General features: G+C 38.3%; 1 protein-coding gene across 4 annotated transcripts in view; it reads left to right on the top strand.

Moving 5' to 3' along the window:
• Window positions 1-14,869, top strand: part of LOC124135728 — a 40,619-nt gene that overhangs the window by 15,768 nt on the left and 9,982 nt on the right. For all 4 annotated transcript variants that reach the window (XM_046501231.2, XM_046501234.2, XM_046501233.2 and 1 more), the window contains one exon: window positions 4,640-4,740. In XM_046501231.2, coding sequence (XP_046357187.1) covers window positions 4,640-4,740 — 101 coding nt within the window. The remainder of the gene's footprint in view (window positions 1-4,639; window positions 4,741-14,869) is intronic.

The following is a 14,869-nucleotide window of genomic DNA, read 5'->3' as shown; positions in this document are numbered from 1 at the left end:
ACATATCAGGAGCTGAACCTTGTCCAGGTGGTGTGGACCTGTACCCCTATCCTCTGTATCTGTACGACTCCAACCTCGATTTATGCATAATTAATTAAATGTTACCATTAATCGATTTCAATTGTGTGTTTTGATGTGTTTAACAGTTCCAAATTAATACTTTATGTATTTGACACCAAAGATGACCTGACACTTCATTTTTTTAAGGATCTGAAAATGTGGGTTGTTTTTTTTCTCTTCAGCAGGCCTAAGCAATGCGTTTCCTCTTTGATATATGATAATAAAAACAAACGTCTTTACCCTCCAACCACTATAGAGGGAACTTTTGCTTTGAACAGTAGTGTAGCATCGGAAATGTTGTTGCGCCACTTATTTTGCATTAGGCACTAAGAATAGATACTTAAGGCTAAGAGTAACATAAGGCTGTCTCGAGTATCCTTGTTTGGTCACAATAGCTGGCGTATTGATTGACTGAGATTGACACTAACTAATGAGAAGGCAAATCCCTATCAGTTTTTCTCTGCACAGAGGCGATCTACAATGTCCAGTTGTTTTGCCTGATCATGGCCTGTCAGAAATAACTAGAAGCTTTCTCAACCAGTTCCTCCAGTAAACCAAGTGAAAGACATTTGTCTGTTACTTTGATTTCGTTTGCTAATAATATCACATATTCTATCAATACGGTTACCTTTATCATATTCAATGTACGTACACAATTTCACCCATGTTTGAGCACTTAAAGATACATCTCGCTTGATAAATGCGTGTTTCTTCTTTGCTTTGAAGACGACTTTTTCCGGTGGCACACACGCACGTTGATATTAATTTTCTTTATTGTAGACACACGTCATCAATAAACAGTGGTTTCTCGCGAACGTTTGAAGTCAAGACGATGGTACGCAGGTGGCTATTAATAAATATGTTTACACACATGAATTTTGCATATACCACTGCATTCAGCTCCTACGTTCATCCGTTTATTGATCCTAAAAACCGGTTTATCTGTTCGCTGTATCGGAAGGTGATTTCCATCGCTAAATGTATCAAGTCTTAACGGATTAAGGTAACCCACATGTCTTATCTTGAAAGCTCTGGCATTCCACAAGAAATTAATCTAATATTTTACACGCAAATAACTTAGATAGATATGATTTTGCTTTGTCGTGTTTTCCATTATATAGGCACTGCGTTATCAATTATGTGAGGAGAACAATACATTTTCATTAACTTAAAGTATTTTCATATTTCAAATTTGTCTTGACGCCTTTGTTAACATGTTCAATGTCGTTTTCGCGAACACTGAAACCAAGAAAGCAAGAATACATATTTGATTATTTAATACTGATATCAATCAGAAATATCAGTGTGAACTTGATGAATCCCTTTGGCTCTCATCACGTCCAGTATGCTGAACAACACCCACAAGAATATATTATACGCACAATCATGAATGATGTTCCCTATCGACATGTTTATGAGAAAAGAGTTGATTTCTTCATCTGCTTAATGCCGGTCTTTATGTTACTAATAATCCAAGACTTATAATCTCTGACTACATGTTAGTTGACCTTTAGTTCTTTAACTTGTCCACCCTACACCTACATTGCTGCCATGCTTTCAAAATGAAATAGTTACTAAGTGGCGTGATATGTCATACTGTGTTCAAGAAACTAGTCGACAATCTGAGATAAAGAACTATTCCATACAGGAGCATACAAGTTTCCTTCTCATATGTCAGACAGAATTACTCTGTTAATGCTATCTTGATATTAGACATTCTGATACCTGAGAGTCAATGTAAAAAATAACGATCGTCTTGCAGGTAATAAAAAAGAATTGCAATATCTAAGTTCGTCATCACCTGAGCTGGAAACGTTGGATAAAAACTCGAATTTTCTCAACTTTCTCTGTGAACCTGATATATCTCATTTCCAGGCATATATTTTTGAAATGTTGGATTTCTCAAAACGATGCTGACTGTCCTTTTAAACTTACCACTCCATCAATGATAGTTCCATCCAAACAAGTACCTGTTTCGTACGCTCACGCATACCGTGTACACGTGCGCGCACGCACACACTGCGTATGACATGCTTCATCTGTCCGACTGCGCAGATGTTATGACGTCCGAAACATTCTACTAACATGGCTGTGCAGCATGAGGCAGCATCCAGCAAAGTCCCTCGCGCAGTAGTTCAACGATTCCTTAGATGATAATCTCGATTATCAGCAGCCGCTTTCATCTGAACGTAAATAATAACTTCAAACGAATTCAATACTTACTTGGGTTCGTGAATTTATGAATGATAATATTTTGGTCACAAATCAAAAACTTTATTAAAAATACCTTTATTTTCGCCTTTGTATACATTTTCATTTAATCACATAATATTTATATGCACCTTCCTTATGATATATATATACCCGGTGCATAATTCGGTTCCTCGTGCCCGAAATGAAGAAAATCAATGGAGCACTCAAGATACAGTAACTCTAAATTAAATAAACTCTGGAATGATTGAATGATTGTACAACGAAACCAAATTAAATAACCTCGTGAATAATTTTCCAATCCCCTCTCCCCCACCCCGCTCCCCCCATCACCACCCCCACTCCCATAGTCGGATCAATGGGAGTATGTAAGAGCCATTGATAAAAATAACAATGAATGGAAGACCAGAAATAGATTTCCAATTGAACAATCATACCATGAAATGTGTAGGAGGTGGGGAAATTGATCCCAATCAATCAATCAATCAAAGTTTTTTGGTGGCAAAACTACATTTTGGGACGGTACAAATACCATTATCCAGCTCACTCGGAGAGTCGTCCTCGGTTCCAGCTTAATTTCATCGAAACTCTAAATGCTGACAAATCGTCTATTAATGAATAGAATTTGTGTTAAGAGTAATCGTCTTCACGCTAAAGCGACCCATTGTCCGTCTGTTTAAGATTCCCGATCACCTCGGTCGTCTGCTCGCCGTTAAACCATCGTCAAGTACAAGCAATGTTGTATTTGTCTTCTTGATTATCACCCACGACTGTTCGGACACAGTTAACCTTTCCAGACAAGTATCAGTTATGTTTCCTTTGAAAACAAAGCCCCACGGTATATAATTTTGCCAAACCAGTTACGTCGGTGAAACATAATTTGTCTGGTTAGCACTAAGACCATTGGTGATGCATGGTATTTGGATAACATGGGATGGAGACAGCTCATTAGCGCCAACGTTGTGTAGCTGTTGTAATGTTATATGGCGGACTGTTAAAATGAAGTTCTGACTGGAGAACTTTTGCAAAGTGTTAGGTGTATCGGACGTGTCACTAACCCCTGATTGTCTTCCGTGTCCGTTGAATACAGTGGAGAAAATGCTGTTGTTATGCCATGTTGTTTATCTCTGGAGATTCTTGGTACCTGTGCGTTCTCAATATATCATATATAAGCTATTTGTAATGAATGTTTACTAACAATCTGTCCAGCTGTTATTGAGTTCATGTAACCAAAGAAACATACATCATTTGAAAGTATAAGTCAATGATACAGAAAAGGAAAACGCGCCGGTATCCATGTAGCATCGTAGTCATGGGTCCGGATTGCAATTATAGGTCGACAATACAGTCTATTTGACATATAGTCCCCAAGAGTTTCACATGAAGTAATGAGACTTCTAAAACAAATGAATAAACAGGTTTTATCGCCTACAGGTACTATCCCTACAGTATTGTCAGCACATATAATTGCACTTCAGGAAAAATAGGCACCATTAAAAAAACACATTGAAATAGTGGTTATTGTTAAAATGTTCTACTGGAGGACTGGGGTCAATGTTTGAGTGAACTTATCACCGGGTGAACGGAAGCCACCGCTGGGGCAGGATACCCTCACCTTATCGCGAACACCTGGTATCATCATTATTTGATAGTGATTCATAAACATATGATCATGATATTGACGTCGGAATCGTACAGTTGACTCTGTTTGGGGCAGAACTGTCTTATGGATATGGAAAGGGTTTTGCCACTTTTATTTATTGTCACTAAAAGGGAATAAATACTAATAATTAAAGTGATTGGTGGCAGGTATTGTCAACGTCTGATGGCAATAGAGAGTACTATCCTATCCATTTTTTAACTTACAATAATTATCTTAGATATCAGTTGTCATGGTCATACATTTGGAGGAAGAACCTTCTGAGTATAAAGTATCTATTTTGCATTCCAACCAACTACGGACACCGAAAAGCATGCCTCAGTGTTGACTATGTAATATAACTGTGTTCCAAATGTCCTTCATAAGCCATTACTTGTACATTGAAAAACGCTGTGAAGGCGGTCGTCGTCTCAGACGACTAGGTTGCAAACAGGACTCCGTTACACGACTGTGAGCACGAACATTCCATGGACTCCATGGAAGACTACCCGTTTCGTCTTCTGGCGGTACAACATGGCTTGGAACTGCAGCAGAATAGATCGATGTCTGCTGTGGCAGCCTAGGTTGTCCCGTTTTATGTCTAGCCTTTGGTGACTCCTTTATGTCTTTCTAATGTTTCACGGTATGCATATAGATTTGACATTGTTGACAACGACAATAATTTCCACCGACCATAGCATGAGTACTTATTTGGTTGTTTCATTTCAGATACTATTAGCTGTGTCCCCTGTTATCATAAGCGGTCAACTTGAAAAGCAGATTGGCAGTAAACGAAGTGTGATACTTACGTCTATATTATTGCAAGAAAGGTAAGTAAAGATCAGGTTACGTATCTAGATGCATTTTCCCTTTTAGTCGAAATAATTGACGTATTCATTTTACAAGCAAGGGAGGGAGGGTTATTGAATAAAATGAGAAAATATACCAATCTATCATTTCTATCCTATAGTAAGCAACCTTCGTTGGTATATTTCTATATTTTTAGGGACATTTCATTTAAATCTATTCTTTTTGCCACATACCTTCAGACACACAGAGTGTAAAGGTAACGCAATATGGGAATGAACATAAGCAACCGTGCGCAAAGCTGATAAGACAAAGACGTCTCTTTAACTCGGTAGCCATCAGCATTTATTAACTAAATGCACCTGCTAAAAATAGCCCGGGGGGATTAAGCAGATATGCTCATTACATCCGCAATGCATATTGGCATTTTGTGTAATGACAAATACGAGACCAAAATAGGTAGCATTGTTGTGATCGTAAAAATTGATTCCTGCCAAGTTCCTTTAAGAATGGCGGTATGAGTACGGACAATTTGAATAACAAAAGACCAATTTGAAAACAGAACATGCATCTGTGTTTGCAGGAAAAACATATCAAAACAGGTTCATCCAAAGTGTCCTCGTGACAGATAATGAAAGAACAACTAAAGAAAATGACACACATCCATATTTTATGCAAGGTCTATGAACAACGAGAGATATAAGATTGGAAATTCTCATTGCAGCAGGTGGGGTTTCTTGTAAGTCGCACCCTTTTCTTTTTTCGGTCATTTGATAGCACTTACTGGTGCCCTTTCTGTGGTCTTATTTTACTTTTATGTCAGACAAACCTTCTATTCTGGTATATTCCTGGACACCATGTCATTTTATTAAGTTGCGGACGGTCCCCTGTATCTATTTTGGCTGCTTGTTCACATGTTTGCCGGTACGGCAGTACATCACTGCTTTTATCTGGTCATTCCTGCAGGATAAATGGCGAGTAACACACCAGTATGGAAGTAAGTAACCCCCATGCACCTGCCCAATAAGAGGGATGTTCAAGTAATTGCCAATTCCGATAAAATACGACGGCTAGTAGTCAGCCATTTGAGCATAGCGGCTGCGATTGAGAAAACCCATGCAAGCCAAGTATAGCTGATTAGATTTAACGAAATATTTGGGAAGTTTATTATTCCATTCTGTTATTTGAGGAGAAGAAAGATACGCTTTTAGACACCTCCGGTGTATAATGTCTTTACTACTGAACAGATCATACGGATCTCTCGTGAATCTGTCGTTGAGTGGAGTCCTCCCAGAAGGATGGATATTTAGGTGTCGCTTTCGACCAGACGCCAGAGTCCACAATATCATCATTTCAAGATATCGATTCATGCTGTTCGCGAAGGATGTTTAAGGGAGTTTGTATATTAATACGGACATCAGGAACGACATCTTTGAATAACCAGTTTCTGTTGTCATTTTCTTGTCATATCTGATGACATTGAGAAACAGTTCACCTTGGTTATGTTTCTGGCATTCTGTTAATACGTCTTTCATCACTAAGGCTTACATTTGTTATCACCATTAATTATGACAAGGACTGTTGTTCTTGCTTTATCTCAATATCTCTCCACCAGTGAATCTTCAAAGATGAAACTTAATGTATGAAATGTGCATGCAATATACGCAGTGGCCATTATATTTCTACCTTGCACTTACATTTACTCCTTTGGTAAGAAGATTTTAAGTGTATCTATCGGCAGAGTGAAATGTATGTTTCACGACATCTTCGGTACTGCAAGACAACAAAAAAGGTCTACTTAAGTACGTATTAAAGATTTGCTACAATGCTTATATAACCTTTGATCTTCAAGATCGTCTACCGCTTTTGTTTGTATCACGTCTCATTGCAGTCTGTTGCCTAATATAGCCCCTTTACAATGGTTCTGGCAGACAGATTAGAACAATAATTGCTGTCTAGTTTCATAAACGCTACATGCCTCAAAGTATACCCCGTAGTGTATCATTAGTCTAGCGTCATAGCATATGTTATCTTTTATTATAGGTTTAGTGGTAGTGGTCTTAAGTTTATATGAAAGGTCATATCGAACTGTTTCTTATCATTGACTCTTTGAGTCTCGCTGGTTTCCTCAGCAGGGAAATGGGGCTGATCTCAATAAGGGGGGAAAGAGTACCTCAAAACAACCTGCATGGAATGAGAGAGGAAATCAAATTGAAGCTACTAGAACACACACAAACATGGCTTTTTGTAATAGGAAGAATGTGAGATCACAGGTTCTAATGATATGAACGAAGGTAACGGTGGGCGAATACTTATATGTTACATCCAAAAATCGTTATCCTATCAAATACTTTCTGTAAAATAATCCGTATTACCGTTATGAAAATATGTACTAACCCCTTGTAAAATATCATCTTATACACAATGCTACCAACCCATATCTGTCACATTTGAGATGTGGTCCAAATTGATCTGCATGAACAGTTCCTACAAACAGGTTTGTAGAGGAGTTGCATGCAATATTAATTAATGTCTCCCATTACGATCACTTCAGTGAAATATTTACTTGGCTGGAAATAAAACAAACACTTACACTGTTATCGTACATATTAGAGGTGCTTGTCACAAGAATCTTTTAATCATGGGACAGTGCTTAAAATGTACCAAAGGGTCAACCATAAACAGTGTCTAGTGTTATATTATTGATTTCTTTATTCATATGAATGTTCCGTGACCTTCATGAAAAAAATACCTCCATTATAAGAAAAAGGTTTAATGTGGCCGTAATATGTAAAGTGTGTTAATTCGTTTCTCACAAAATGAGCCTGTTACACCTTGGCGCCCACAGCAGTTTATCTAACCAAATCAGGCTTTATCTGACAACTGAACTGAATTCATAGATGTTAGTTTTCATCTATTATCTCTTTAACCATTGGAAGTGATGGCTTGGGATGTTTATCTTTGATGAAGCTCACCGAGACTGAGTTCAAAGCCCCGTGAGAGTGATACCGCAGAAGCAGCGTTACCGGATCCATGTTGAAACCGGCTTGGTCGTGAATCTTTTATGGTAAGCGCGCACGGTTGAAAAGCGAGCGTTAGAAAAGTCCCATAGATCACATAGAAGCGAATAGTTGTGCTCTGAAACATCAAATATATAGACGTAATAAAGCATATCTTTCAATAGGTGAGAATCAAATGTGTCCATGAATTTCTCTCTGTATAAGGTTACAGATACTGTTTCAGTATAAAAGATATCCCTCTGTCCTGTCATTATCGGCCCACGAGTAGCACAAGAGTTTAGAATTTAAGAATTAATATATAAGTTCTTTCACGATAATCATTTTAATCTTCATGAATATGGGAGTATTGATACGCTTTAGAAATATAAACATACAATAGACTTATTTCAGATGTTCATATCTATATTTGGTTTTTAACGATGTGCAATTCGAGGAACTAGACGACTTTGATGTAGGATCTCATTGAAATATCTCATTACTGAAGATTATAAACGTCAATTGCATCCCCTGGCGTATGACGTCGACGAACCAATATTTGATGGCGTTTCAGAAATATATTTAGTTTCTGCATCTATCATTAGTCCTATTAATATTAATGTCCTTGGTTGTCCCATGAAGAAATAGACAGATAAAAGAAATTGCCGTATACGCCCAACATGAAAGAGCAAAAATGGTTGTTTCCGCCTTTATAATCTAACATACTCCTGTGACGTGACGAAATACTGTTTCCACCTGCGACAAGCTTACGCCCCAGACGATATTGTGATAATGTACGCTAGTTGCCCACACGCTTATGATTAGTTTGATATGACAGTACTAACATTTAAACACAAAATAATATTCTTTTCACCGTGGCCGTTTTATTGCGTTTTCTTTAAAACCACAGGTGTACGATTATTCAAAGACATGTAGTCGGTGACAGAGCGACCAAGATGGTAAGATTTTGTGATTATCTGAAGTCGCACGCGACCTCGCGGTGTTAATTTCTTTGAATTATGCCTTTTTATTCGAGACAATCGCTTCTCAGGTAATCGATTAAATACAGCTTCGGGCATAGTTATATAAACAGTTTCCGTAAATACTGATTGTTTCGGAGTTATTCCCGAGATCCCGACCATGAGCGACAACGCTTCATTCATGTTCCGTACATGTTCATGCATGTACGACAAATAAGATAGAATGTAAAACGAGCCATGACATGGCATGCGATACACAGAACACGATATACAATACACAGAACATGACCTGCAATAAACAGAACATGACATGCAATACACAGAACACGACATGCAATACTTAGAAAACGACATACAATACACGGAACACAACATGCAATACACATATAGCGACATGCAATAAAATGCATAACATGACGTGAATTACACAGAACATGACGTACAGTACACAGAACATGACGTACAGTACACAGAACATGACGTACAGTACACAGAACATGACATGCAATAAACAGAACATGACATGCAATAAGCAAAACATGACATGCAATACACAGAAAATGACATGCAATACACGGAACACGACATGCAATACACAGAACACGACATGCAATACACAGAACACGATAAACAATACACAGAACATGACCTGCAATAAACAGAACATGACATGCAATACACAGAACATGACTTGCAATGCACATAATTTGACGTTCAATACATAGAATATGACATGCAAAAAACAGAACATGACATGCAATAAACAGGACACGACATGCAATACACATCACATTACGGTGAATAAAAATAAAACATTATATGCAATACACAGAACACGACATGCAATACACATATCATTACCTGCAATAAAAACAGAACATTATTTGTAATACACAGAACATGACATGCAATACACTGAATACGACATGCAATAAACAGAACATGACATGCAATACACAGAACACGACATGCGATAGACAGAAAACGACACGCAATACTCGGAACATGACATGCAATACACAGAAAACGACACGCAATACTCGGAACATGACATGCACTACACAGAATATGACGATCAATACATAGAATATGACATGCAATAAACAGAACATGACATGCAATAAACAGAACATGACATGCAATAAACAGAACACGACATGCAATACACATATCATTACCTGCAATAAAAACAGAACATTATTTGTTTTACACAGAACAGGTCATGCAATAAACAGAACATGACATGCAATAAAAAGAACAGGGTATGCAATACACAGAAAACGACACGGAATACACAGAAAACGACACGCGTTACTCGGAACACGACATGCAATACACATATTACGACATGCAATAAAAACAGAACATGACATTAATACACAGACTAGGACATATACTAAACAGAACATGACATGCAATAAACAGAACATGACTTGCAATACACAGAATATGACGTGCAATACCCATGAGATGCACAAAACAAAACATGACATGCAATAAATAGAACACGACAGGAAATACACAGAACATGGCATGCAATAAACAGAACATGACATGTAATTCACAGACCGCGACATGAAATCCACAGAACAGGACATGAAATATACAGAATATGACATGTAGTACACAGAACAGGACATGCAATACGCAGACCAGGACATATACTGAACAGAAAATGACATGCAAGACACAGAACAGGACATTAAATACACAGAACAGGACATGCAATACATAGAACATGACATGCAATAAACAAAACATGACATATACTAAACAGAACAGGACATGCAATTCACCTACCGTGACATGAAATGCACAGGACAGGACATGAAATGCACAGAACATGACATGCAATAAACAAAACATGACATATACTAAATAGAACAGGACATACAGTACACAGAACATGGCATGCAATACACAGACGTACAATTCAGGGAACATGACGTGCAGCACACAAAATGAGACATATAATACGCAGAACATGAAATACAATACACATAACATGACATGCAATTCAGAGAACATGAAGTCCAATCCACGGAACATGGTATGCAAAAGAACATGAAATGCGCTACACAGATCATCACACGCGATACACAGTGCATGACATGCAACACACAGACCATCACAATGCGCATGACGTGACATGCGATGCGCAGAACATAGCATACAATACAAGCACAGAACAGGACATTCCATGCACAGAACATGACATACAATGTACTAATTATAACGGCAATACACAGATGATAGCGTGCAATACACAGAATATGACATACAATATACACATTATGACAGCAACACACATATCAAGACATGCAATATACACGATGTGCAATGCAAAATAGTGTTGATACACAGAGCTTAACATAAAGGGTGCACAAAACATGACGTTTTATGTCATAAACATAAACGCATAACTAATTAAAAGCAGGCATACCATTTGTTAGACATGCGTCTGGTGCCTATTATGTAACATACCCTGCTTGTTAGCTTGACTTCAAAGTTATGACTGATACTTGAAGACAAATGTTTGTGACGGGTGCGACAGGTGGGGAAAGAAAAGCTCACCTTTTCGCGAATTTGGAAAACTTGCATAGTGATTCATAAAAAAACCATACTCGGCTTGTAGCAGATATTTCTTATAATGGAAAAAATAGTTTAATCGCTTATATTTTATGATTTTGGAATATTTTTGATAAAAATGCGATATTCAAAATATAGTGGGCTTTTTACCATGTGACCATGAATATTAATGTCAAGGGTAATACCGTTTTGGACAAACCTATTCTTAAAACTATAAGATATAAATTTACGTTTAGAGATAAATCGACAATAAATACTTTACAAATACATGTATCCATTTATTTAAGGCATCCTACTTGATAGCTCCATACATACTGTCGGCCTGAGTGACTTATGTTTGGGTCAGACAAACCTACAGATTGTGTGCTTCCGATCATCAGAATGGGTTACCGACCCTCATCACACGTGGCTTCTTGTCCTACCAAATTAATAGTTTCTTTTTGGCTTTATGTGACTAACGATCGGTGTTTATGTTATATAACTGTCGTTGTGGTCCTTTGATACATTTGAGTGAGTGAGTGAGTGAGTTAATGTTTAAAGTCACATCGTAGTATTTGAGCCATATCGTGACAATGAAGCTTTTGGTATCAATAGAATTGAACAAGTCATTTCTCAACTGTGCTTAAAACAAAGAAGACGTAAGGTGCGTGCGGGTCATGAGAAACGATAATGTTTCGGACGTGCCGGTGCACATGCTTTATCATATGAATTGTGAATTATGTGGGGAAACATCCGACCACATCATTGGCCATTCAACACCACACCGTTCATGCTTGCAATTTCGCCTTCAATCAGATAATCTGTCTGTGAATTTTCTGTGACAGCCTGATCTGCTTCAAATATTAACCAGTTCACAGTATTCCCTCGACACGTGGCAAATCTGTTTCGGAGCCATTTAGATAATGTACGTTTCTGTGTCTCGACGTTACATGAATGAAACGGGCGTGGGTGGTTACTATTTGCAAATAAATAACATCATTTTTCAGGTTGATAATCATTAAAAGCACGTATGTGTATTGGAACATGACAGTTCGCGTTCTTTCAGCCATGGCCACAGGTACTATTTGCATAATCATCCTCTAACAAAGCGTAAACTTACGTGCTACACGAATATAACGTCACCTCCGCCGCAGACAATTCCCACAGTGTCAAGTGACTGGCCCAGAGTAGACGATACATTGGGGCTCTGTTGGATAGTGCATTACGGACTAGAAATGATATCGTGGTCATTTAATTATAACTAGACTTAAGACGTTATCCTTTCATTATACAGGGGCTTTTGCCTACTGGTGAAAACTTGTAGTTGTCGCGGCGAGTTAAATGGCATTTTCCAAAGGGCACAGGCCGGACAGTGATTTCGTAGGGTACGTTGGGACTGAACACGTTTGGGAGCATTGCAATGTATGGTCGTAGACGGTCCCTAGGGTTTACGATCCTTGATTCAATTTCCGCGATTAAAAAGGGTAATTCTATCAAAGACTGTGGTGTGGGCGTTGGGAGGCGTGACAGTTAATAATGTCTGCAATGCTAGGTCGAACCGATCCATAGATGTCTTTGTGGTTCCACAGTTTACAATGTCAACTTAATGCTTATAGCTGAGAGTGAAAGCTCGCCTATTGTAACATTGCCCATGTCTTTTAAGGCAAGACTGTTTTATGCATTATCCACGCCATAAGCCAATGTGGGGTGTTAATGAGTAATTTCTAATATTGGAGCATTGCTTCAGAAGGTTTGTTGACCCAAGCAAGACCATATAAACTGTGGTCTAAATCTGTCGTGCCAACACCTCCGGGCCTCTCCAACTAGCTTCCCAAATAAGACGAATCCTTTAAACAAGCAAACTTTCAAAGCTTAACCAGGGATCAATTCAGAAGTCTTGTAGCGCTGACATCAAACGACCCACTAGTTCCATTGCTGTCACATTATCGTGCTTCAGATGAAACTGCATGGTCACTTGAGGGCCGTGTTGATTCTTGTGCAACCACCACCAAACATTGTTTCATCGTCACCTGTTGAATGCTTTTTAAAACCCTTTAGATTCAGTTGGCCCGTGCTGAACAAAAGTTAAAAATACTATTTCCACTAGCTTAACAATAGACACATATGCTAGATTATTTTAATTATCTTCTTTTACAGTTGGTAATTACTGCTGGAATACCTTTCGTTGTGGAATGTTAGATACAAACCTATCTTTTGTTAAGCTGTCCCTTTCACTGGCATACTATCGAACGCAATACATTCCGAAATTATATTACTGTATTAATTATCTTTACTTCAACACCCGTTACATATTAAACTATACCATGAAATAATGTAGCAGAGTATATGTAAACATTAGAAAGGTTACACAGTCAATATATTGTGTCAAATGTTACATGAATAGTACCACAGTTTATTGTAGACTGTTGCCTTTAATATAAGGACGTTAACATTATCTATTAATGAATGACATATATATATATGAAACACAAGAGACAGTGCAGAGGCGCTGGGGTAGCCTAGTGCGCCGAAGGCCCGGGTTCGATTCCGCACACCGGTACAATGTGTGAAGCCCATTTCTGGTGTCCCCCGCCGTGCATTGCTGGAATATTGCTAAAGGCGACGTGAAACCATACCCACTCACTCACTCGCAGCGCCTTGCCTTTAGTAAAAAACGTTTGCACAATGCTGCGGTTCTACTACTTGTACGTAACACTGTAAAAAAAGTATGATAAACTTTATTACTGTAATAAAATCACAGTAGCGCTAGTGTCTATCAAAAAGAAGGACATTAACAGTTATTTGTCGATTAACATTGCCTGTGGCTTCAAGCTGCATTATATCGTTGATTTACAACCGTTCGATTAAATGTTCGGAAACAGCAACCGCCATTATTAAAAGAAAGTCTTGAGACGGTAAATTCTCAAACACACACTGTAATAATCAGCGAAAAGATTTGCATCACTCAGGTTCATCAGTAGATACTTCTGAATGGTTAAGATGCATTTTAGCTTATCGAGAACCGTCTGTTGCTACTGTCTAGTGCAGTCTTCAATAATGTGTCCAAATATCAACACATTGTCTCATCACATACTAAAATGTCCCTGACCAACTGATTTAGATGTGACCTTCCCACGATGAACTTGTCTGGTCCTGCGACCTGAAAGAATCAAGAACCACGTGTCATTTACGTATCCACCGCCTGCTGTGATATTGACGTTAAAGTATGGGCTTCAATATTGGGACAGTAGCAGATTTACGGCCTCGTATATTAGCCTGATGTTTCCTGTTTCTTTCAGTTTCTCATTATAACCTTGCTCTTGGCTTTACTATTGCTGTGTTTTCGAGTTCATCGAACTTTAAGGCATAGGTGTCTTGGGGATGTTGTCTGTCGCTACTGAGGTGACGTTCTTTTCAGGGTGCACCTCATAGGATGACATTCTACAGTTCCCCATGTACTCTCTTTGTTAAGTTATTCGGGCAAAGTATTATTAAAGTATTTTGTCCTTCCTTCTGTCGTTAAATTCCAAATGCATAGGAGCACATCAAAACATCATTCACGATGAAACCCAGTCTTCTGACGCACGAATACCTACAAGTGCGGAAGA

This window comes from Haliotis rufescens, unplaced genomic scaffold, assembly GCF_023055435.1.
Source record: "Haliotis rufescens isolate VD_foot unplaced genomic scaffold, xgHalRufe1.0.p SCAF_1, whole genome shotgun sequence".
Taxonomy (NCBI): domain Eukaryota; kingdom Metazoa; phylum Mollusca; class Gastropoda; order Lepetellida; family Haliotidae; genus Haliotis; species Haliotis rufescens.
This window is presented reverse-complemented; position numbering and strand designations above follow the sequence as displayed.